The sequence below is a fragment of the Drosophila ananassae genome, chromosome 2R (genome assembly GCF_017639315.1).
Source record: "Drosophila ananassae strain 14024-0371.13 chromosome 2R, ASM1763931v2, whole genome shotgun sequence".
Lineage (NCBI taxonomy): Eukaryota > Metazoa > Arthropoda > Insecta > Diptera > Drosophilidae > Drosophila > Drosophila ananassae.
Window position 1 is genome coordinate 7,677,897 of NC_057928.1, and position 25,365 is coordinate 7,703,261.

At 42.0% G+C, this 25,365-nt stretch overlaps 4 protein-coding genes across 8 annotated transcripts in view; 1 reads left to right on the forward strand and 3 right to left on the reverse strand.

The window, feature by feature from the left end:
• Positions 1-21,686, reverse strand: part of LOC6493709 (chromodomain-helicase-DNA-binding protein Mi-2 homolog) — a 28,645-nt gene extending 6,959 nt beyond the window's left edge. The window contains exon 1 of the mRNA XM_001958245.4: positions 21,477-21,686. Coding sequence (XP_001958281.2) covers positions 21,477-21,513 — 37 coding nt within the window. The 5' untranslated portion in view covers positions 21,514-21,686. The remainder of the gene's footprint in view (positions 1-21,476) is intronic.
• Positions 538-21,055, reverse strand: LOC6493708 (RNA polymerase II elongation factor Ell). Of its 4 annotated transcripts, none has more exons than XM_032453768.2 (5): positions 20,664-21,055; positions 8,877-8,995; positions 8,447-8,803; positions 8,310-8,386; positions 538-6,209 (listed from the first exon to the last, which is right to left on the reverse strand). In XM_032453768.2, exon 5 carries the CDS (start codon positions 5,890-5,892, stop codon positions 2,560-2,562), a length of 3,333 nt encoding a protein of 1,110 aa, XP_032309659.1. In that variant the 5' UTR covers positions 5,893-6,209; positions 8,310-8,386; positions 8,447-8,803; positions 8,877-8,995; positions 20,664-21,055; the 3' UTR covers positions 538-2,559. The 4 variants fall into 4 exon arrangements, with proteins under 4 accessions (XP_032309659.1, XP_014764501.1, XP_014764500.1 ...); XM_014909015.3 differs by having other exon boundaries at positions 20,608-21,055; XM_014909014.3 differs by having other exon boundaries at positions 8,447-8,817; positions 20,608-21,055.
• A 125-nt stretch (positions 21,687-21,811) lies between the features above and the next one.
• Positions 21,812-24,133, forward strand: LOC6506241 (U4/U6 small nuclear ribonucleoprotein Prp3). 2 transcript variants are annotated; one of them, XM_014909205.3, is made up of 3 exons: positions 21,812-22,059; positions 22,129-23,122; positions 23,184-24,133. In XM_014909205.3, exons 2-3 carry the CDS (start codon positions 22,288-22,290, stop codon positions 23,936-23,938), a joined length of 1,590 nt encoding a protein of 529 aa, XP_014764691.1. In that variant the 5' UTR covers positions 21,812-22,059; positions 22,129-22,287; the 3' UTR covers positions 23,939-24,133. The 2 variants fall into 2 exon arrangements, with proteins under 2 accessions (XP_014764691.1, XP_001958279.1); XM_001958243.4 differs by having other exon boundaries at positions 21,812-23,122.
• LOC6493707 (exosome complex component MTR3) lies at positions 24,120-25,281 on the reverse strand. The gene is made up of 2 exons (XM_001958242.4): positions 25,043-25,281; positions 24,120-24,986 (listed from the first exon to the last, which is right to left on the reverse strand). Exons 1-2 carry the CDS (start codon positions 25,191-25,193, stop codon positions 24,160-24,162), a joined length of 978 nt encoding a protein of 325 aa, XP_001958278.1. The 5' UTR covers positions 25,194-25,281; the 3' UTR covers positions 24,120-24,159.
• Positions 25,282-25,365: the final 84 nt, after the last annotated feature.

Below are 25,365 nucleotides of genomic sequence, written 5' to 3' on the forward strand. Positions count from 1 at the left end.
TATAACAATATCTCTTTTTTTGTAAGATTTTTCATTCTGCTGGTCGTGTCAGCGGTTTTGCTCTTAATTTTACAATAATAATAATAATAATAATAATAATATTTTTCTCATGTCTCTTGATCTGGTTTACTCTTCTTCTTCTTCTTCTTCTTTATCGTCCATCTCTCTAATTCATATCGGCTTACAACTCATACCGTTATCGCGTTTTACCGTTAATAAGTTCCTTTCAATTGCTGTGTTAGTTTCATCTTTCTCTTTCTCTCAGTGTATAATTGTATGCGTGTAGTAGTATTCTGGGCTCATGTGTGTGTTGTTAGTTGTGAGTGTGTGTGTGTGTATGTGTGGGCGTGGCATTTATATAAAAACTAGCAAGTTTTTTCACTTTTTTTTCTTATCAAATGTCAATGTTTGTATATATATATATATATTTTTGTTTTTATTTATATATTTTGTGTATATTTTAGTGGTTTTCTTTTCCTTTTGTTGTTGTATATAAATTGTATATGATTTGTTGTTGTTTTTTTTCCTTATTTTTTGTTGTTGTAATTGCTACGAATCGATTTTAAACGCTTGATTTTTTGCAACTTGATCTCATTGTTCCATTTGATTTTCCCTTTCGTTTGGTTACCCCTCCCCTCTTCACCCCACCCACCCCTCTACTTAAATATCGTATATAAAAAATATTGCAACGAAATAGCTAAAATTTCTTAATTTCCTTCATCAATTTCGTGTTTAATTCTTATTCTCGAACTATATTTTTTTAATATTTTTTTGTAATTATTTATTTATTTTTTGGACACTAGAGTTTCAGCAAATTATTTAATAATTTTTTCAAGCGACTTTTGTGATTTGTTTTTATTTTTTTATTTTTTTGTCAAGGAAGCTGCTGCTTTTTATCTATATTATATAACACTTGATTTTAATAAAAATAAGAAAAGCCTAAAAACCAATATAGCTCTCTGATACAACCATCTGATATAATTTTGAGCAATATAGCTTGTAATAAATCTGTTTTTTTATCCAAAAAAATAAAAAATAAAAGACTAACACACAAAAAAGACAGTACACGAAGGACAAACAAGAGTTAAAAGTCAACAAAAATTAACTAGTTAATGGATAAGTGGATAAAAAACGGGATAAAAATAAAAGGATCTACTAGACAAGCCGCGTTTAAAATTTCAGTCTATTGTTAGAGGCACGCCCGCATGCAACACACCATCCAAGTATTATAATTTAAGGACTACTAGGATATAGTATCTGCTAGATACTCTCCAAAAAGTAGCCCCCAAGTATCTGTGTCTGTTCTGTTAGTTGTGATCTCAAAACAGTGGTCTTCGTAGGCCCAGGCCCTAGGCAAACATTGGCTCAATATCAGTTATCAGTTATCAGTATCTGTTATCTGTTATCAGTTAACACTACCACCCACCCCCGCACCCACTCCCAAGCCACCCACAGGACGGGCCTTCAGGACCTAGGCACGTGTGCAGTTCTATCTCTCATTCTCTCTCTCTCTCTCTCATTCTCTTTAATTTCTTTTTGTTTTTTTTTTGTTAATTGTTTTTAATTATTATTATTTTTTTATACACAAAGAAAAATGTAAAAAACAAAAAGCTTTGCCCAAAAATGCAATCAATGAGTGTTGTGGTGTGTGTGTGTGTGTGTGTGTGTGTTTGGTGTGTGTCTGTGTGAGTGTTTGCCGTTTTTTGTATTTTTGTTTTTTAACAAAAATCAAAAGAATAAAAATAAGAAGAGTCTAGATTAAAAACGAAAAACATACATGCTATATTTAAAAATTGATAATAATATAATAATAGTAATAATTATTACACAAAACGCAAGGAAAAAAAACATGTGTTTCTTGTTTTAATTTTTTTGTTTGTTTGTTGTTTTTTTTTTAGTTACTTATGCCTGCGCTCATTTATTTTTTATTTTTTAAGCTGCACAATTATTATTTATGCTCAACAAAAAATTAAGTCTACAACTTGGTATATAAATTTTTTTTCTTTTCGCATTTTATTTTATTTTTTGTATTTATTTATTTATTTATTTTTTTCATGCCATCTCTCGGTTGTTTTTGTTTTTTAAAATATTAATTTTCTTCCTCGTCTGGTGACTCCTCTTCCTCTTCCTCTGGCTCCTCGTTTATAGTTTTTGTTTTTTATTTTTTATTTTTTATCTTTATATATTTACATACATAATGTATAATATATTTTTTATTTTTTAGAAGTTCTGATAGCAGCCGCCGGTTAGCCGCAGTCGTATTTAAATTTAATAAAAAATTATTTATTTTTTACGCGAAAAAGTTTGTATTTTTTGTTTTTGTTTTGTGTTTTTTTTTTTTTAGTTTTTTTTTTATACATAATTTCAACATTTTTTTGAGGGATTTTTCTTATTTTGCTTGCAATTTGTAGTACAATTTTGTTGTTTTTTTTTTTTGTTGGCTTTTTTGTAGCATAGTTTTGTTGTTGTTGTTGTTGCTTCCGTACTTCCGGTTTCCGGTTTCCTTTTTTTTTTTACATCGTGGGAGTGTCAGCGGGTCGTCCAAGTTCCAGTCCAAGCTCAGTAGCGCTCCTCATCCTCATCGCTATTGGAGTGCGAGTCCTCGCAGTCCTCGTCGTTGGAGTCCTCCTCATTGGAGTCCGAACTATCCGAGCTGTCGTCCGAGTCGCTCTCCTGCTGCTGCTGCTGCTGCTCCTCCTGCTTCTGTGGCAGATAGTGTGGCGGCGGATCTGGATGCTGGCGCTGCTGGGGTTCTATCGTCTCCACCGCATGATGCTGCCTCCGCTGCTGCTGCTGCTGCTGGTGCTTCACTATCGGTTTTGGCTCCCGAACCGGCTCTGGAGCTGGAGCTGGAGCTGCCACTGGAGGCGCTGCTCCTGTGCCCGTCGTGGTACTCGTGGCACTCATCAAAGTCTTGTCGTAGTCCATCACCAGCTGCTTGATGTGGGCCAGCTTGGCGTGCAGGTAGTCGAAGCGCTGCTTGTCGTCTTGGATGGTGTGGTCGCTGTTGATCCTCTCGTACTCGCTCACGATCTGCTGCTTGATGTGGTCATAGTCCCCATACCCGTTCTCATGCCTCCGAGCGCCCTCCAGCCGCTCCGACAGATCCTGGAACCGCTTCCGCACCGTCTCCACCCGCGTCAACAGCTTACAGTACTCGGTGTAGTCGCTCTCGAACTCAGTCTTGTAGCGCCGCCGCACCTCCAGCGTCTGGATGGGCACGTACTGGCTGAAGTCGTACCGGGGCGTGGCCGAGTCCCCTTCCGATGTGGCATGGGAGTAGGCGTGGGCCGCCGCCGCCAACTGTTGTGTCGGCGATGGATGCTTGTTGGATGCCTGCTGCTGATGATGGTAGTGGTGGTGCTCCCGTTGTCCCGGTTGTTGATGCGTTTGTTGTTGTTGTTGTTGCTGCTGTTGCTGCTGCTGCTGATGATGTTGTTGTTGCTGCTGTTGTTGTAGCTGATGCTGGGAGGCGGATCTGGAGGGTGGCGGCACCTGCTGGTAACTGGAACTCTTCTGGCGCTGGCCACTCACTCCGTTGCTCTGACTACTGCTGCTACTCGTCCGCTTCTTGCTGCTGGAGGCCACATGACTGCCACTACTACTGTTGTACGAACTGTGCTCGTTGTGCTGCCCCGTCGCCTGGGAGGATCTCTGCTTGCCAGAGGAGGAGGAAGAGGAGGAGGAGGATGATGCAGCGGCGGCTGGAACGAAGCTGTACGACAGCTTCGGTGGCGAGGAATTGCTGTTCCGGGCGGCGGTCGTGGTCCTTTGCCGTTCCTGTTGGGTCTCATAGCCACTGGAGCTGCTCGAGTTGCTGCCCGTGGAGTTCCTCTTGTCCTTGTTCCCACTCCCGTTGTTGCTGCTGCCCCCCAGCGACGAGCTGCTCCGCCGGCTGCTGCCGCTACTGCTGCTGCTCCGCGGCGGATGCTGCTGCTGCTGCTGGTGCTGCTCGGTCGCCTGGGTGGCCGCTGCCGCCGTGGAGCTCATGAACTCCTCCATGTTGTCCAGCACATTGTAGCTGAGATCCCCGGTACTGTGATCGTCCAGCGGACCTGGCTGCCGTTGCGGAGGCGTGTACCGATTCCGGGAGGAGTTCGAGACTCCCAGCCCGGATGAGACGGCGGGGTAGAAGGTGCTCGAGGGCGGAGTGTCCTTCTTGTAGTGACTGATGCGCTGCTTCTTGGGCTGGACAGTGCTGAACATGGTCTCGTCATACTCCAAACTGGTACGTTTCATTCCCGCTCCTCCGCCGGCGCCGGAACCCGGTCCACCACCACCGCCACCAACGCCACCGCCCCCGCTGGACGAGGAGGGTGGCGGTGGACTGCCCGTGTGCGTCGATGTGGGACTCTGGCCGGAGGTGGAGCTGCCGGCATCGGAGCTCATCGGCGGCGTCAGGTTCTGGGGCTTGCGGCGCTTCAGCTGCTGGAGCTCCTGTTCGCTGAAGAAGGGCCAGTTCTCGTCGACATCGTTCCACATCTGGCGGCGCAGATTGTACGTGTTGTGTGACATGGTACTGATGTCCATGAGTATGTTGGTGATCTGGTTGCGTTCCCGGTCGCGTATCCCCTCGTTCTTGAGCCGGGCGAACAGTTCCGGCTTCTTGAAGGCCTTCAAAGCCAGCAGATGGACCAGTCGCTCTCTAATGTTCCGCCGCGACACCTCCGACATCTTATTGCCGCCCGAGGACTTGTTGTTGGCACTCCTGGACGATGCTCCGGTTGCATTGCCTCCTCCGCTCGCCATCCTGCTGCGTCCATTGGCCCCCCCACTCATTTGTCCTTGCGCCGAATCCCTCGGAGAGCTGCCGCTCATGTTGTATCCCTGGGATATCCCGCTGGCAAAGGTGGAAGCCAGCGAAGAGGCTGCTCCTGCTCCAGCTCCACCATGGTATTGATGATGATATCGACCACCACCACCACCAGTAGTGCCGTTGACTGTGCCGCTGGCGCCCAGCATGCTGGGATTGGGGGAGCGCGATGAATACGCCGCCGCCGCCGCCGAGGAGGAGTTGATGGAGGAGGAGGCAGAGTTGGTGGCGGAGTTGGAGCCACCACCCATTCCTACGCCTAGACCATTAAATGGCGATGAAGCTAACTTACGACTATGGTTGTTGTTGTTGTTGTTGTTATTAAAACTATTGCTACTGCTGTTGTTGTTGTTGTTGATCCCACTGTTGTTGTTGTTGTTGTTGTGATGATGAAATGCCGTCGTCGTCGTCATCGAACCAGAATTGGCAGAAGAAGAGTTAAAGGACGAAAAGGATGAGGCATTATTGTTGTTGTTGTTGTTGTTGCTACTACTCATCATGGATGGCGGCTTCTTCACCTTACGCCCAATATCCGACTGATTCGGCTTAATCTCCCTAATACACTTGCTCTTCTCCGTCTCCTCGGCAATGGCCATTTTTGTCCTTGTCGTATCATAGACATCATCGTTCGCATGTATCCGCATCCTGAACGTAACTGCCCCAAGGACACCAAGATTCTGTTGTTGTTGTTGGACGCATTCGAGTGTTCCCTCCATGTTATTAATGGTAAAAAGGAACTTGCGTCCTGGATCGTTGCCAGAGTTGCCGTTGCCGTTACCGTTACCGTTGCCATTAGTACTAGGGTTGTTGTGGTGGCCATTAGCATCTGATGACGATCGAGGGAATTGGATGACACCTTCATTGCCGGTAAATTGGATTTTAGCCCGTTGACCGGGCGGTAGTCGCTTGGCATGATCATCCCGCTGATACTCCTCAATGGCACGAAATGCCGAGTCGGTGAGCTTGACAATGATATACTCCTTGCTATCGTCGGTGTAGCGGTGTCGCTGGGACATACCATAGTTGCCGGTCGAGAGTGCATTGGGCAGGCATTTCGTCGACGCAATCGAATTGGTCATAACGTGCTCGCAACAGCCTAGCCCCGCCAATCAGGATCAGATCGCAATAGATACACCCGCGGAGGAGGAGCGTACTGATGATCTGGATGGAAGGATCTATACGGATGTTCTTCTTCTTCTTCTTCTTCTTTAGTTGTGGCCAGTTTATGGATAGCCTGGAAGGGGTTTTTTGGGAAGGAAAAGGACGGGGGGGGAAGCACACGGCCTGGAAGTGTTTCAAGTCCGGAAGGAAGCTGCCTGGATCTCTCTCTCTCTCTCTCTTGCTCTCTCTTTAGCGCTCTCTTTGGATTTTTGAATTTATGTTGTTGTTGTTGATTCTGTACAATATAATGCTATAGTTTAGTATGTTGTAACCGTAAATGAAATTTACGTTGTTGCTAAGACGTGACACACATGTACAGCTTTGCTCTCCTCTCTCTCTCTCTCTTACACTAACACATCTACAATGGCTCTCTTTTGATTTTTTTTTTTTGAATTTTTAAGCTGGACTGTAAACTCTGCTTTCGTTTTGTCGATAAAAAAAAAATAATTTTTTTTTTTGGATTTGAAATGCACGCACACTCTCTTTGTATTTGAAGCGTTTATCTGAGAATTTCACTTCCGTATGGAAGACAATTTAATATATATATTTTATTTTTTTATATATATATATATATGTATGTATTTATGTACATATGTATGGTTACTTTCAAAAAGTCTTCTGGTACATATTTGCACTCCCAATTGTAGTCTTTCTCTCTCTCTCTCTCTCTCGCTCGTTCGCTTGCTCGCTTGCCCTCTTTTGGCGAATGGGTGCTCGCAAATAACACAATTTCTTTTGTTAAATAATATGGTATTTTAATTGGGTTAAGGTAGGCATGTAGGCTCTGTCCCTCTTTTATCAGATTTTTGTTTTTGTTGTCTCTTCTCTTTAGGCTGAGCGGAAGGTGAGGAGGGTAGAAGGGTAGGTAGCTGTTGTTGTTTTTGTTGCAAGTTAAATCCTGTGCCAGGTGCCAATAGTTATGAGTGTGAGTTGGGTGAGCTGCTCACATACACGCACATATGATGAATATGTATATGTATATGTATGTAAGAGGTGCTCTCAGGTCAGCCATAAGCAAAATCAAAGACAGAGCGCAAAGACAAACGCAAAGCAAAAGCAGGCGAGCGCTCGCGCTCGCTCGAATCAAATCAATGCTGGCTGCTCGCACACGTCCGTGACAGCAGCTGCTCTCTCGCTCTCCTTGCCTTGCTGTCACACTGTCGTCGATCAGAGGGAGCGCGTTGAAGCGAGACAACTGCTGTTTTGATTGGCTTCTCCACCCCCCTTTTCTGTTGCTTTTGTTGTTGCTTGGCCGATCTTTTTTTTTCTTCTTTTCGCTTTTTGCTAAAAATCATCTGTGTTCGTACACTGATTTTTTATATATTTTACTGTTGCTGCTTATTATATTTATTTTATTTGATTTTTTTTTGTCGACAGCTATATTAGTTGCACATAGATACACAAGTACGTCTATCTATCGCCTACTACTTCTGTTGCTGCTGCTGTGGTGTGTGCGTTCGTGGTAGCCAGCAAACACACTCATCATCGCATATAACGCTTCTTTGCACACATTCGTATTCGCATTCGCATTCAGAGTTCAGTTTCAGAGCACTTGAAATATTGTTAATTTTTAATGCCTTTTTAAACCACTTTTGGTTGCTGCTGCTCTTGTGTTGTATGGGTGCAACTGACACACACACACACACACTCTCAACTCACACACAAATACGTACTTATAAACGCTTAACGCGTTCAAGACACTTTTACTCAAGACATTTTTCGTCTTTTTTGGAATTTGGCACTGGAATTGTTAGGGCTGCGATTTACGCGGATCTGGCACGTTGCTTTCGATCGATTCTAATTATTGTTTAGCTTTAGCTGCAATTTATCTGCATCTTCTTTTGTGTGGCACTTCGCTTGTCAAGGTATCTTAATCAACGTACAAAAGGTATCTGCTAAATGAAATCGAAACGAGTTGCTTTCAAGTGGTTGCCCGAGAGTTGTTGTTGAGAGCCACTACTCTTCGATCTCTCTCTCTGCACTCGTTCGTTACACCGAGCGAATGCGCTCAACCAGATCACTCTCTTCGCTCTCTTAAGCGGCCTCTTGACTCGCCGCTTTGCCACCAAGTACGTGCCTTGGATCACTGCTGTCTTTTGGTCTCGATTTAGTTGTTGTTTTTGTAAGCGGGCCAGAAATAAATGAAAACAAGTTTGCAATATAATGTGCGCACTTGGCACTGGTCTCAGCCTCGATCCGTTAGCCACTCTCTTAGTTACAGATTTCTCTTATTGTGTCTCAGTTGTAAGATTTTTCATATGCCTGGATGCAAAGCTGACTGTCTGCACGTCTTAGAGAATATTGTTACAAAAACGAAAAAAAAAAACTTGCTTACTTTTGCCTGATTGTGTTGTATGTGTCTGTTAATCTAACTCTCTCCCTCTCTCTTTCTCTCAATCTCTGCTTCCGTTTCTAGAAGAATATTTTTCAGCTTAATTGTGAATTGCCAGGAAAGAAGCATGGCGTACTTACGGATAGTGGATAGTTTTCTAGTAAATACGATTTTCTTGTTGCTTCCCCTGTGTGTTGCTTTTGCTGTTGGAACAGCTGTTTTGCCACCTGTATGCCCCCACCACGTCACACGTAGTAGTTTTGGATGCTCTCTCTCTCTCTTTTTGCGCTCTTGGTCTCGCTAGAGCCGCCACCACAATTACAGTGTGAATCAGCTGTTGGGCTCGCTAGCTAGCTCTCGCTGCTCGCGATGCAGTGTTGAAAAGCACCAACTTTGTTATCGGAAAATCGATGAGGAGGAAGCAACAGTGGAATAATATTTATTTAGGACGTAAGCTGCTGCGGCGGTTCCACTGCTGCTGTGTGCGTCCAATTTGTCTACAAAAGTGTGACTATGTTTAGTCAAAAATCACGTTTTGGTTTTATGCATTTTTTTTTGTTATTTGCGTACTTGTTTCAGGCGATGTTGGTAATTGTTGCTTGTCGGTGATTGCTGCTCCGTTTTTTGTTCCAATTTCGTTGCGTTTTTGTAATTGTTATGTTACTTATTGATCCTATTTTCACTCTACACTGTATTGTGATAAAAAGAGAACACTTAGCATTTGTTTTGCCTTGCACTTGATGTCGTTTTTTCCACTCCCCCTTTTTTTTTTAGCAACCGCACATCTTTTTGTTTGCATTACGACGCGTTCGCGATCATACGTTTTATTCCGAACAGCTGTTTTGTGTTTACGTTGCGGAGGACGGTCGGCTACGTAGGTTAACTCGTTATCGCGCTTCTCGCTGAATCACGGAGACGCTCTCTTAAAAACAAAATATAAGCGCAAAGATGAAAGAGCGTTGAGCACGCGACAGCGACAGCCTCTCTCTCACAGTCATAATTTCGGATGTGTTGTTTTTGGTTTGTTCACTTTTGACATTTTTGCATATGAAAATTTTCCGCTTTCAGGTAATCTACCTTACCGTAGAGCAGCGAATCTTCTAAGAGGCCGCGTGTGTGCGTCTGTGAGACTATGATTTTGTGTGTTGAATTTTCGTTATCCCTTTTTTTTTGTTTTCTATCTACAGTTTCTACAACTGCCTTTTGGCTTATCTTTTCCCTGTTTGTTTTTGTTTTTTTGCTAGGAATTTAAGCCACAAACACACACTAATCGTATGTGTGTGAGTGAGTGCGAAAGTATTCCACAATGAAACTGTGCTTCTTTTTCCCAAAACTACCTCTCTGCTGGCCAGAGTGGGTAAGACAGTCAAGGGCGAGCACACACCTGCTCGTGGGAGGGAGGGAGAGAGGCAAAGAGACACCATTGGTCAGAAACTGTTTCATAAAAAAAAGCCCTAATAAAAAACGGGTGAAGCACCACATCAATTAAGTTTTTTTTTTGTTGACAAATTATGCAAATTAATTAATTAAAAAGTTCTCAAGAAAAAAATAAACTTTTTATCCTCAAGAAGCAAACAAAATCTCCTTCAAACATAGCTAAAAAATAGCTAGATAAAATTAAATATATGTACAACTGTGCATATATAAGGCAACAAAGAAATACAGCCACCAACCTAGCAACAATAACACAATTTCAAGTTTTCAATAGCATTGAGAGCCAAACGCCGAAAGGCCAATGCACTGATACAACAAAGTGGCAGGGCCAAGTGGTGGGAAGACAGGGACAGGAAGAACAAACAAAGGATGAGGAACAGGCAGGACAGGACAGGGGCAAGGACGACGAAAGGAAATGCGAGGATTCCGACAACAGCTGGCCGCCCCAGGCAACAGAAGTCGTCAACCGCCAAGCAACCACCAAAAAAATCAAGGAGGAAGCATCATTCCGAAGATCGACTATTAAATACCTGGTAGAGGCTAAGAATTTACAAAAAAAATAGGTGCCACAGGAAGTCAGGTAGTCTCAGGTAGACATTCTACACATTCATAACTTGCAGGATTTTCCGAATAATTTGTTATTTATAAACAATTGTTTGAAATGGTTTAGTTTCTTTCGTCACAAAGGCTATATAATGTCTGCTTTTAGGTCTTTTGAAGTAGGAGTCTTATAGATTGGTAGTTTCTGATAGCTTTAGTAGCTATATACTTCCAATATGCACCCTTTTTCAAACTACTTCTTATTTATAATCAATTTTGAATAAAAATAATAGTATCTTTTGTCACAAATACTACAAGAATGCCATTAAGTTACCTACAGGGTCTAACAACTAATATTCAGGAAGGTTCAGATGCTATATATCTAAGTCTATTTCATTCTTATTCAGAATCAATTGTTAAAAATGGCAAAGTATCTTTCGTCACAAATAAGACAAACACCCTTGCCCTGAGTTCTCTACGGGATTAGAGCCTAATAAGTTAGATTCTGATAGTTTCAGATGCTTTATTCTTACTATATGCTAACTATTCTATAATCCATAATCAATTTTTATAAACGCCACAGTATCTTTCGTCACAAATAGCATAAGACAAGCTTTTAATTACCTTAGGGCTCTAATAAATGGAATTCAGTAAAGTTCAGATTTTATTTACTCCCCAAAACTCACATTTTGCCAACAATTGTTATAAAAGGCTAAGTATCTTTCGTCACAAATACCACATACACCTTCGCCTTGAGTTCTCTACCGGATTAGAGCCTAATAAGTTAGATTCTGGTAGTTTCAGATGCTTTATTTTCACTATATGCCAAGTATTTCTTATTCATAATCAATTAATGTTAAAAATGACTTGGTTTCTTTCGTCACAAAGAGTACTAGACTTGTCCGTTTGTCTTTCAGATTCCCTCAAGTAAAGTTACTAAAGTAAAGTTACTTACTAAATACTCCCCATAAGTCACATTTTGACAACAATTTCTTAATCACAATCAATTATTATAAAATGCACAGTATTTTTCGTCACAAATACCGCACACACCCTTTCGCTTGTTGTTCCCTACGGGGTATGGAATAAATGGAAACGTTTTCAAAAAAGATGAAAAACAACGCGTGCAATGGAATGCCGATGGCGAGAAGCCGAAAGAGAAAAGAAAAACACACGCCACTACACCCAACACCCAACAACAGTCAGTACAATCCCCTAGGTGCATGGCATATGTAAAAATGTATAATCTCACGGGTGAAAAATAGATGACACACTCGCTTGTAGTAGTTGTAGTTGTTGTTGTTTTAAAACGCTGCAGCTGTCAGCTGTGCACGAGCAGTTTTCTTTGTGCTGTGTTGCTTCTTCTTTACAACAACAAAGAAACAAGAGCAACAACAGTGATAGCAATAATGTCCAATGAGGAAATGGGGCAGAAACTCAGCAACCTCAGATGGGGCCAGGCCTCTCTCTCTCTCTCTCTCTCTCTCTCTTTCTCTTTCTCAGCCATCAAATGTTTGAGAATATGTACCGTTGCGTGTGTCAGTCAGTGTTCAGAAATCATTGCAGAACACCAGAGTTGCCACCATCAAAGAGAGTCTAATATGTGTGTTAAAAAAGAAAAGAGAAATAGAAGAGGAAGAAAATGCAAGCCGTTATCAGAAAGAAATGAAATGTGGTTTTCTCTTATCAGGCAATCGTTTGGTAAATAACAGAGTTTGTTATGAAATTAGAGCGTAAAAGGGCCCACAATATAAGAAAAATAACAAAAAATAATATAAATAAATAAAATAAGAGTCTGAAGAAGGGATATTTTGATAAAAAAATTGGTTTTTTTTATAGAATTCCTTTGTAAAAAGTTTTGTAGAGCTTGTGATTTGAAAGAACCATCATATCATATCATAAACTAACTGAAAGCCCCTACTAATTAACAGACTTTGCACTTTTTAAACGCAAACAGAAACAGAAAGGCGACAAGTGCAACTGATTCCGTCTAAGAGGGAGGAGCAAGAGACTGGGGGGCTATACTCTATAGAGTCTGTAGAGTCTATATAGTCTATAGAGTCTATATAGGTATTGGCGAGTGTGTGGTGCTGGAGTGAATAATCAATTGACGGAGAAGCCGATAATGATGGCAGCAGACTGGGGACTGGGGACTGTAGACTGCCGACTGGGGATTGCGAATTGGGGGTCGAATATATAGAGAGAGAGGGGCAGCAAAGGGGAGGGAGAGGGGGATTGCGACGCACGCCTTATTGGTAATTGCCCACACGGGAATCCCAAACGCCTTGGACATTGTACGGCAAACAATTCGTTTTGTTTTTTCCCCATTTAGTTGCATTTTCAGGCAGAGTCAGAGTAAGAGTCAGAGCCAGAGAGAGAGACATCTATTTTATATAATAAAATGGCAATATTTTAAATTTTATCTTCGCCAGAGAGCTATTTATAGTCCAGAAGCGACAGAGAACCAGCACCAGGCACCCACTACCCGCGAATGCGATCTCTCTGGCAGTCACTTGGGCGGGTGAGTCGTGAGTCACTGGGAAGGCGTCAAGTGGGAAGTATTTCTCGATAAAAAGTATAAATAAAGGTGTTAAGTGTTCAGATCGGCAGTGCCGGAGGTTAATCCTCCAAAATAATCAAGTTATTTGAAAGGAAAATGAGACTTAACACCATTTAGTGACAAATAATGAATTTTAAACAGTTTTTTCATTAAATTCCACCCAGAAATAGGGAACTACTTCGTTCTAAGCTTATCTGAAACAGCAATGGGCACTGAACCCAACCGACCAGAGTAAAAAAAATTTATATCGAGGGGAGAATAAAAAAATGTATAAAAGTGAGGAGAAAACGGCAAAAAGGTGCGTACATTGAACTTGTAGCCTGTTCAAAGTCCCACTCTGGAGAGAACAAAACAACAAGGAGACTCTATAGGGTATCGGATAGGGTATTCCCACCCAGAGACCTCCTGGTAGTACGAACCGGAAATGCCAAAAGCCACCCTGGCTAGTTCGATCTGAATCGGAAAAAACATTGACCGTGAATTGGCAGAAAAGAAAAAAAAATAATCGAAATTTCAACACATTCTGGTAGTAGAGTCCGATTAGATTGCTGGACTTGGACTTGTGCGGGCTTATTTACTTGACATTGTTATCTCTTTCGAGTTCTCTTTTAGGAACTAGGGGCTAGGATAGGGGGCTAGGCGGTACATTATCGATGGATATAGAAAGCTTTCAGAAGCAGCAGCTGTTTGGTCTCGAAGTCGCAAAGAAAATCCAGAAACTAGAAACAACTTTTAAATGTGTTTTCTGAGAAGCAGCAGGCCCCCAGATCGGTCTCTGAAAGAATCTGGTTTTGGGTCGAGGGGCAAGCCGGCCGACGACGAAAACAAATACGACAATAAAAACCTATTTAAATTTAATCAGAAAACGAGCCACAAATAAAAAAAAAAACAAAATACAATAATAGGATATGGAAAGCAAACTACCGGCACACGTTTCTCGATAAGAGGTTTTTCGTTTAAAAATAAGTCGAAATATAATTAAAATTTAATTAAAAACAAGGGCTATCAGAACTGATCACTTTACCAATAATTATTAAACTTGCTTTTATTTCTTTAAAGCTTATTTTATAAAAATAATTATTGCTTTTCAGGGAAATATAATTATTATTCCACAATTTAATGAAGTTCGAACTTTATATCTCGGCCCAATCATTCTTTAGATATATTTTTGTCAAAAACCATTTTAAAGTTGAGGTATTTTTGAAATTTACTGATGATTGCTTTCAAATCTTTTAAGTTTATTTATTTATAAATATTTTTATTCTATAAAGATCTGAGTTTCTTATCCTTTCTCATACTTATCATAATCTAAGATATATTTTTGCCAAAAAACAAGGGCTATATGGAGTTATTCTCATTAAAGTCTAGACTATAGAGACTTTCGGAATTTTCTGATAATTTATTTCATTACTTTTAAGTTTGTTTCATTAACAAATTTTTACTTTTATAAAAAATATAATTGTAGTTCCATAAAGTAATTAAGTTCTAATCCTATCTCATACCATACTTATATTTTTTTATAAAAACAATAGGCTTTATAGAGTTAATCATATGAAAATCTAGGTTTTTTTAAGGAAATTACTGATTATAGTTTTCATGTCTTATGAACTTACACATTCCATAAATATATAATTATTTCGAAATAGTAGATAAAAATCAACATTTTTATTTCATAAAACGCTAACGTTCAAACCCTATTTCATATCTATCACTTAGTTAAGTATTTTTTTTCGCCAAAAACAATATCTATTTAGGGCTAAATCTCATTAAAGTCTAGACTATCTAGACTAGACTAGATGTTTGTAATTTAATAAATAAATGATTAATTTTTAAGAAACTATAATAATTAATCCCCTAAACTTCCCATTATTCCTCTCCTTAGTCACATATATTTTTTCATCAAAAAACCCCCAAAATTAGTGGTCTAATTAGTGGTCTTTGTTAAAAATCACTCGACTCTTTGCAATTTAAATAAAATCCAAGCCGTTTTTTGATTTTGAAAAATAAATGAAGCACTCTGGAACTGGCACAGAGCCGATCCGACGAGCCGACCAGCCGACGGACCAAAGAAACAAAAAACCAAAGACAAAAAATATAAATAAATTTCGAATAAAAAACTTTTTATATGTGAGGGGGGTTTCGTAACGAAGCAGCAGCAGCAGCAGCACCAGCAGCAGTAGTAGTGTAGTGAGTAGCGATATCTTCGGCACAACTACACGGCCATGCTAATCAACGGAAAGCAGCAACAATCAACACCCAGAGCCAGAGCCAGAGCCAGAGTCCGAATGGAAAACCCGATACCGAAATCCGGCCGGCCAGGCCAGGTGGGGCGAGGAGTGATGGTGGTGGTTGGTCGATCTCTTGGCTAGAAGGCTTCACTGAAGCCGCGAAAGACATACACAGACTCGGATTTGGATTCGTTTCGAGGCGAGAGTGAGTGGTGGTGCTTTGGTGGCGGTGTGGTGGTGCTTCGAAAACTTGTCTTCCCAGATTCAGTTTTGATTTCTTCTTCTTATTGGAGCAGCGGCAAGACAACAGCTCCAAAAACTCAAAAAAATAAAAGATTAAATACTGAATAGTTGAATACTCTTCTAAAAATACTAATTAATCTCTGCAAATACTAGATACTAGATACAAATAGAGAGAAAGACTCTCTTAGAGATAGACTCTCTTAAGCTTCACATACACTTCCCTCTCTCTTTCTGTCATCCTCCAGCTGATGTACTGTTAGTTAGTGTATGATAAACAGAAAAAAAAAACAAAAACAAAAGCAAGTAGCAACAGTGTTGGCAATTTGGAACTGGACTAAAAAAAAACAAAAACGGACTTGAAAGAAACCAAAATAACAACAACAACAGCAACCAGCAACGGAGCGAGTCTCCGACCTGACGACTGGTATTTCCCTCACAGTGGACCTGGCTTGTTATGTTTGTTGTTATTGTTGCTTCTGTCCGTCTTTCATTATAAAAAAATGAATATACATTTTATATATACTACACACACACACACACACACGTTGAAATTGTATCTCTGAGGCTATATCTTTAAAATTACTGAAGGTCACTCAAATTGAGCGTACAATCAACTTTTTAATATTTCATTAACCAATTTTAATTTTACGGCTGCTTTAGCTTATTTTTTATGTTCAGTATTAGAGTTTATCGGATTGGCTTTTAAACTCTCTTTCTCTAAAAACACCCCCTCCTCTTTATAGCTAATTGAACTTCCGGAGAATTCTTCTTCCACTTCCATGCCAGTCAGCCTATTGTGCCACTCACACACAAATAAATTAATTTAAAAAATTAAAAAAAAAGAGCGTCAGCATTGGCCATCACCTTGCCTTGTCTGTGGCGCAGTAGTTTCCGGCATTTTGTTGCAATTCTACTCACTATTCAGCCTAACAATAAAATCGGATACAAGAATCACAGTGTAAGAGCCCACAAGGCCGCTATAACCCTTCACAATTAGGCCGAGGTTGAATCACAAGTCTGATCTATTTATTGACTTTTAAGTAATAATTTATTTGTGTGTCGAAGTTAGTCAGTTTATTATTCATGGAATTCTTGGAAGAATTAGTGAGAAAGCAAGCTACTTATCCCAAGCCAGGGTTGTCATTTATTTCTTATCTTTTAAGTTGCAAGAGCAAGAGTCGCCCCTTGTAAGTGTCTCTACTCGAAAAACCCCAAAAACCAACCCACAAACAAGCCATAAAAAAACCTCGCGTGAAAAATAAAAAAAAAATAAGATACGAAAAATTATATAAACATTATAGCTTGTAGTGAGTGCTGAGCAACCGCAGCAGGCCACAAAAACAAAAAAAAAAAATAAATAAAAAATAAAAACAAACTCAAGTACATATAACTACCACAACAACCACAAAGACTGAGACTGAGATAGACAGAGACAGAGACAAGTAATATGTAACAAGTCGGGTGGCAACAACAACAACAACAACTACTAGGGCTGTCAACTACTTTTGCTTTTTGTTGTTCCTGTTTGTTGTTGTATTATTCGAGTATTCGAACAGTTATTCGGACCTCTCTCTCATCTACGACGAATGTGTGCCAAAGTTAACGACGAATTACACTAATAAACATGTCTAAACGTGTCAAGACAAGTTCGGAGCTGGCTCTCTTAAGCCTCTGATTGGTGAACTATTATTTTGTCCACCACTGTAGGGTGGACCTAGTCAGCTTGCAACTAATTAGATAACTAACTTAGGCTAATTAGACAACTAACTATAAGCTACATATTTCGATTACATGTGCCACCCAAAACCAAAAACCAGAAAACCAAAAACCGCGACAGGAACACCACAACAAATCCGGTGACACACATATGGCTGGCTATAACTTGGATATGGGGATGTATGACACACAAAATAGATACGCGGCGAACACGCCCAGCCAACAGCAAACATAATTGTTACTATAAACCTATTTTCGGTGACAATTGAAGCACAAATAGAGGCCAGAAGCGGAAGCCGCTCACAATTACAAAACTATTGAACCAATTAAGTTAAGGCTATTAAGCACCAGTGTTGGGTATTGTTATTTGTTTTTTTTAGCCATAATTTAGTTTTAAAGTTTAACTATTTATTAATTTTATGGCAGTTTAAACAATTTAAATCTGCTTATTTATTAACTATTATTTTTTCTGTCATAATATAGCCTTTGAGCCATTTTTTCACCTAAATGAGCTTTTATTTTTAATCAATAGTTAGCAACACTGCTGATGGCAAGAGAGCCGAAGAGAGGCAGAAACGGAAACCACAATGGCGACCGACCGTTGACAGCGAAAACAAAGGGGGAGGCAGGGAGGTAGGGAGACGGCGGAGAGGCACAAAACGAAACGGCATTTGCCATATGACCATTTATGTTTTGGCATTTTCGCTGCGTAAACATTTCCATATGCAAATATTAATGACCTTCACTTTCACCTCCCGTGCCAGTGCCAGTGCCCACCGAGCATTTAAATGCAAAAGGGACAAGCCGATGAGCGGCTGACCAAAAAAAAAAAACAAAATAAGAGAGCAAGCAAACAACCAAAGAGCAACCATCGATCAGAGAGGATAGATGATAAGCGTTGATTAATTTTTTTTTATACAAAATTCCCATACAAGTACAGAGTGGAACGCTTTAAAAATAAATTAACTCGTACACACGTCGTCGTCTTCCACAAAACAAAAATCATCAATTGCTGTCTGAACTTTGTGGCAGTGTATGTAAGGTGGTTTACGTGAGAGTGTTGGTGGGGCGACGAATAATCTGGCAAAAAAACAAATAACAACAACAAGAAAAAAAGGCAGCAAATCGAACTGAAGCACGGCCTTCTCTCCGAGCAACAACACAATTACTGTAAATAGGTAAAATAACAAGAGACAACCAGCAGTTGCACAAATATTAAAAACCTCGCACACACACACACAGACAGACAGAAACACACGCCAAAGGTATTACGGTAATCAATGTCAAATGCCGAACTGTTGTTGTAGATTGGGCTGGGGAGGGGAAGGGGGCACTCTAACTGAAAGACAAAAAAAAAAAAAACAAGGAGCTTTGAAAGAGCGGCACACGCTCCCACGGAAAGAGAGCCAGAGAGTTGGGGAGCGAGAGAGTGGTGATACGCGTCAAATGTCAAAATGGAAAAAAGATCAACAAAAACAACAACCATCGCCCCACTAATAATTGCTCTTCAGTGTTGTTCTAGTTGGGAGAGCAATTTTCAGAAACGAATGAACAACAACAACAACGTATTGAAAGCTAAGATAATATTTACATTTCTTATTTGTGTTTCATAGTTTGTGGATTTTAAGCGCAAGTAAACTTTTCGAAATGCCAGCACACTCACACACACACATACACTATAGATGGCGGATATAAAAAAGCACCACTTGTTGTTGCTTCGATTGAATGCAGTGCGTGCGAGTGGGATGGCCTGATTAGTTTCGTGCTCGCGTTCGCAAAAGCAAGGTAAGATCGTCACCAATACAACAGCAAATGCAGTTCACACACACACACAATATACTTTCACTTCTTGTATTGAATTTTTATTTTATTTTTTATTTCTACTAGCGTCACTTTATTGTTGTTGTTGTTGTTGGATATGGGGTTTTAGGCATATATTTATGCAAGCGGGAGGGAGGCCCTCGGCAACAGAGCCATTTCGATACACCTGATTGAGTTAAAAAAGAAAACAAGTTCAGAACTTGGTTCTTAGACGCTCTCTCTCTTTGTCTCTCGCTATCTCTCCGACTTAGCCACCCTCGCCCCCTTCCCTTATTTGTGCATTACTGCATAAATAGTCGCACTACATCTACCGCAACACCACCGCCCGTCTCTTTCGCGCTCTTGTGATTTATGCAATGTCGCATTACTCGATTGTTTACTTGCAACTACTATGAGTAACTCGGATTATTATGAAAAGCAAATTCCAGCTGCCATTTATTGGCAAAAAGGGTGCAAAAATAAACACTTTCGTTATTTGATTAACATATTTATTTTTATTTTCATCATGAAGAGGAAAAAAAAAGGTAAAGGTATTTGGGTGAGAATTGGCACTAATCGTGGTGAAATCAGAGGTAGGTAGGTCGGCGGTGGCATTCCAAAAGAAATATCATGTTCTTTAATGAAATATGCTGACGTCACAAAATAGAAGCACAAGGATAATGGCAGAAAGAGGCAGAAATCCAATTAGAACAAGCAGATGAGACAACAAACACGAGACACGAGAGTGTTAAAATTAGACACCTAAAGTTTCTGGTGCTCTGTTCCCATGTTCCCACGTTCCCACGTTCGTTCTCTAGGATAACTTCCACACATACGCACGCACACTCTTGTCATCCCACTCACCACCACACTTACATCCACCATGGTACCATACATAGACGCACGCCCACAGTGCAACAGCGTCGGAACAAAAAAAAAGAGAAGTTAAAATGGGGGCAGGGACAGAAGACGACGAAGAAGAGCAATAGCGGCAGACAACGGGAACAGCTGCGAGTAAATTAACATAAATTGTACGCGAAATTGGGGTTGATAATGCGCGCGGCATACGGCATATTGTTTATCGGTTTTCTACAACTACCACTACAACATTCCAGCAATTTCCTGGCCAGACCAGACCAGGCCAGGCTCCCTCCTTCTCCTTCATATCCACCCATCACAGCGCCCCCACTCTTTCAACTATCCTGAGCACACTCTCTCTTTCTCTCTCTCTACACTCTCCCACTTAAATGCTTCTTCTTCTTACTTGTGTGTTGGCATATTTTTGTTAAGTGCTTTAAAGGCAATTTTTTTTTTTTGGTCGGTTTTTGGGGTTTTTGAAGACACTTTGAAATTATTGTATACACGAGAGACTGGGCTGTTACCATTTCATTACAAATTTAATTAAATCGCATTGTGAATACGGCGACGGCGAGTCGAGTTTTTCCAATTTTTTTTTTTTTTCGCTTTTGTCGTTTTTTTTTTTTTTAGTTCCCTTGTTCGCAATTGGAACGACTGAGACGGGCGACCGACGAAACGCGCGTGCATAACACGCACACACACAGAGGCATGTGTGCACACATATACACAGTGGAGAAATCAATCAAGAGCGCACCGTACGCGGCCGGGGGAAAAAGGGGGAGTGGAAAAAAATCACATATGTGTGAGCGTCAGTGCAAGTGCGACAAGATTTTCCATATTCCACGCATCTTTGTTTCATATGCACAATTTTTCTTTTCTTTTTTTCTATTAGCCTTCTTTTTTTTTTTTGCTTCTTTCTTACACAATATTTGTGGTAAATTCAGGTTTTTGCACACACTTCTCAGACAGGTTACGCACTGGATTTCTTTCTTTGCACTAAACGGAGCCGCCGCTATGACGAGTAATGCACGTATTCCCCTAAATTACAGTTTTTTCTAGTGTTAATAATGTAAGTGGTTTAACAAAAACTCAGAAATCACGTCATGGCTGCCACGTCCAAGCAACAAAACGAAAAATGAAATGTGCCCAGATAGTTTCTTTCTTGGGGCTTTCTAGCTTCAATCCCCATAACGCATTGTCTTTATTACCCGGTCACATTGGGGATGATTTTGCTTGTTGCCGCGAGCGGCCACACTACGCGATTTTGGGGGGAAAACTATTTCCTAATTTTACCCCTAGACAGTTTTAATACGTTTACTTAAATTAGAAATCTTAATTAACTTACAAAATTCTTAAAAATATTTATCAACAAATGACATTTACCGGCCAGCTCTTTAAAAGTAGCGACCAAAACAACAGTAAAAACAGATGTTTTGGTGTGAGAGCAGGACGGATATATGACGTGCATTTGCGAATCAGGAGAACACAAAATGCAATAATAAACTTGTGTGTAATGGAAGAGAACCGAAAGCCCAGAAAAACGCGCCACCAAGTAAAAATTTCACAATATAAGAAATAAAAGCCCAAAAAATGGATGTCACTCTTTTAAGAACCTTCCAATTGGCTATTTTATCACAATAAACAATGAAACGGAGGTCTAGAGGGGGGACGAGCAGCACACGCTGCGCGGCATCGACGCTCTCGACTCTCTCGAACATGACCACGGTTCTTCGCATTCTGGTAGCCGAATTTTTCAGGCCGACAATTTGCCGACTAAAACAATGCACTTACCTTGAAAATTATCGTCGTTCTCTTCCTCTGATGCCATGCTTGCTGTTTAACGCAACTTTTACGCTGTTTGTGCACACGAAAATCGTCTAATTTTCACAACAAATAATTAAGCACACACAGACACGACGAGAAAAAAATAGACGAGTTGTAAGCGGCTTCAACAAATACGTTCGCCATATTGAGAAACGAGAAAATGAGCAACGAGCAGGGTTGCTCTCCGATAATTGGCAGTCAGCTGGTAACACTGAACTTCAATTTCAGGGGCGCTTTGTGAAAAGGGGTCTTTTTAACTATTTTTCTCCAATTTACAAAGTATAATGCCACACATTGGCTCAAGTAGAGAATCCTAAGAGTGTTTATTTAATCTTAGATTGAAAATATTTGCACTACAGGAGAATTAATGGCTTGGGATTACAGTCGGAACCCCATCAGTCGGCGCCTCTGACGTTGTGGCAGACAACCCTGTCTGGAAGAAATTTTCACTGAAAACGTTGTGGGGAGGAATTGTTTTATTTGCAAAACCCTGTGGGACAATTCGGGACAATATACAATAAAATCGCTTGAGGAATGTGCAAAGTTTTCGGTAAATAACTCTTACTTTTTAGTCAGACCCATTTAATTGCGAATTATGTCGTCTATTATAACGCGCAAGGATGGCGACGCCAACGACCAAAAATTGGCAAGAAAGCGCGCCGCCGACGGAGGCGTCGTCGAAGCGACCAAGAAATCCCGCTTCGACGTCAAGGAGAAGAATGGCAGCGATGAAACCACAACTGCAGCCACGTCCTCACTCAGTTCGAAGGAGATCAAGATGATGATGGTGAACGCCCAGCGCGAGATCGAGGAGCGCAAGCGGGCACTGAGTAATCTGCGGGACAAGGACCCCCTCCTAGCGTCCGTGCCTCAGATCGGCATGCCCGTGGCCCTCGCCACCCAGGCTTTGGCCAAGAGGCCGACCCCAGAGGATTCGGAAAAGGCCAGGAAGATAGCCGAACTACAGGCGCAGATTCGGGCCAAACTAACTGGCAACCTAGCTAGTCTCATCCAGCCCTCAGTAGCGGCAGCAGCTGCCGCTGCGGCTCAAGCTCAGGAACGACCCAAGCCCCTGATCCTGGACGAAGAAGGTCGGACGGTGGACAAGAGCGGGCGAGCCATTAATATACCAACTGTAACGCCTACCCTGAAGGCCAACATCCGAGCCAAGAAACGGGAGGTGTTTCAGAGGCAGACGGGCGTTGGGGAGCGTGGTGGCGAGGCAACCAGCTCGGCGCAAGATGAAGCAATCAAGTACTTCGACGATAGGATCGCCCTGAAACCAACGGTGCGCACCAAGAGAACGCTGCGCTTCCATGAGCCCGGCAAGTTTCAGCAGCTGGCGGAGCGGATGCGCATGAAAAGCCAGCTGGAAAGGCTACAGAATGAGATTTCGCAAATAGCCAGGAAGACAGGAATCTCATCAGCCACTAAGTTGGCGCTAATTGCTCCCAAGCAGGATATGCCGGATGATGTGCCCGCCATGGAGTGGTGGGACTCGGTTATATTAACCCAGGACCTTGAGAGTCTAGATGATGCGAGCGGTAAGATAAGCATACGGCAGACGGCCATTAGCAACCTCATTGAGCACCCCACTCAGATGAAGCCGCCAAGTGAGTATAGAAACAGGATTCTTAAATCTTTCCAATGAAATAAACATTTCCTCTTCACTAGATGAACCCTTGAAGCCTGTCTACTTGCCGGTATTCCTTACCAAAAAGGAGCGGAAGAAGCTGCGTCGCCAGAACCGTCGTGAGGCCTGGAAGGAGGAGCAGGAAAAGATTCGATTGGGCCTGGTGGCCCCGCCTGAGCCCAAGCTACGCATATCCAATCTTATGCGAGTGCTTGGTTCAGAGGCCGTTCAAGATCCAACGAAGATGGAACAGCATGTGAGGGAGCAGATGGCCAAGCGGCAGAAAGCCCACGAGGACGCAAACAATGCCCGGAAGCTGACCAGCGAGCAGAAGAGCGAAAAGAAACAACGAAAGCTACGCGAAGACACCAGCTGCGGTGTACATGTGAGCGTGTATCGTATTCGCGATTTGCAGGACAACCAAAGCAAGAAGTTCAAGGTGGAGACGAATGCCAAGCAGCTGCAGATGACCGGGAGTGTGGCCCTGTTCCGCGACTGCTGCGTTGTCGTTGTGGAGGGCGGCCCCAAGCAGCAGAAAAAGTACCGCCGCCTCATGCTGCACCGCATCAAGTGGGAGGAGGATATAGCCAAGGGTAACGATGGCCAGGACGTGCCCAACTCTTGCGTGCTCGTCTGGGAGGGCACCAGTCAGCGTCGACATTTCGGCGAGATCAAGTTTAAGGTCTTTCCCATGGAGAAGATGGCCCGCGAATTCTTTCAGAAGCATCAAGTGGAACACTACTGGGACCTCGCATATTCCGGAGCCGTACTAGAAGCCTCTACGGACCAGCAGTAGAGGCGAGCCGTTGTGACCGAAAGCATTTTAGAAATTTAAGACTAAAATTTACTGAGCAAAAGCTTAACTTTGGATGGCGAAACAAGTCTGAGTTCTATTGTCGTTTGGAGCGCTACGCATTTGTTATCTTTATCGGAATCATTTGGAGACTTTTGAAGTGCAAAATTATAAATAAAAGTAATTTCAGGATTCCAATTAGTTCAAATTTGAAATTGGTTTATTTACATTCTCTTCACATAAGGATCTTCTTTGATATTGGACTGAATGAACTCATCCAGTCCCTTCTGCTGCAGTCGTTCAATGATCTCTTTTAGCCTCTTGTCCTCCAAGGCGCTCTCTGTCTTTTCGCGCAGATCCAGCTCGTGCTGCTCCCTGACCCGGGTGGTCAGCACTTGACGGATTAGCTGCCTCAAAGACTTATTGACAGCCAGTGTGTAGTCCAGCAGCTTAACATAGGTTTCCGGGCTGAGGTACCCGCACTGCTGGCACTGGGCGATCTGATCAAATGTGTCCATACTGGCGGTGATGACCAAACCATGTTCCTCGGGAGCAGACCCACTCGCAGCTTCAATTTGGACTCCGCGATGCTTCCACAGTAGTTCCTCCACCTTGGAGCTGGGATTCAGGAATACGTGATTGCGATAGATACACGCCGTAGAGGCTGTAATCAGATCATATGTTGAAATGCCACATTCAACCAGGGCCACGCCACAGCAATTGATGGCCGTGCTCAGCAGGCAACCATCGTCGTCTAGGATCAGCACTCGGATGTCGAGCTGGAAGTTGAGGAACTCTGTTCTGCAGACGACCGGCTCGAGTGCCTTTGTCAGCATGCTACCCAAGTGACGTTCCCGCTCTGGGACGGATTCCAGCTCGCCGGTGGCGAAGGCTGCGAAATTCACATAGCAGTTGATGACTCCCATGTTCATCCGCCGGGCACTGGCTCGCATCAGCTCGTGCGGTGGTGCGACAATAGCCAGGACCTTTGTGTTGCCATATTCCATGTAAGCAGAGCCTCTGACTGTTGTTAGTACTCCGGCGCGAATAACTAAAGGGGAAATTGTATGAGTTTTTGTAAGTTTTTGGTTAATTATAAGAACCAACAGGTTTTTCGTGGGGTGAACTTTTTGGGGTCTTTGGAGGGCTTTTCCAGGCTTTCAAAGAACTCCTCGCAGTCCTGCGGTGTGGTGTATAGGTTGTCAGCAATGGTGGCGCCATCGAGCAGGCTGTTCTTGGTCTGTGTCACCCGTAACATAATTTCTTAACCGTAAACAAATCAAATATACATGTGGGCCAAAAACATGGGCCGCTAAATGGACCGGGTGTGACCATTCTTCATCATTTTAAAAATACTAGAAAATTTAAGAAAAATGTAATTTAAATATAACAAAATTATATATATTGTATAAAGAAGGAACTAATTAGGA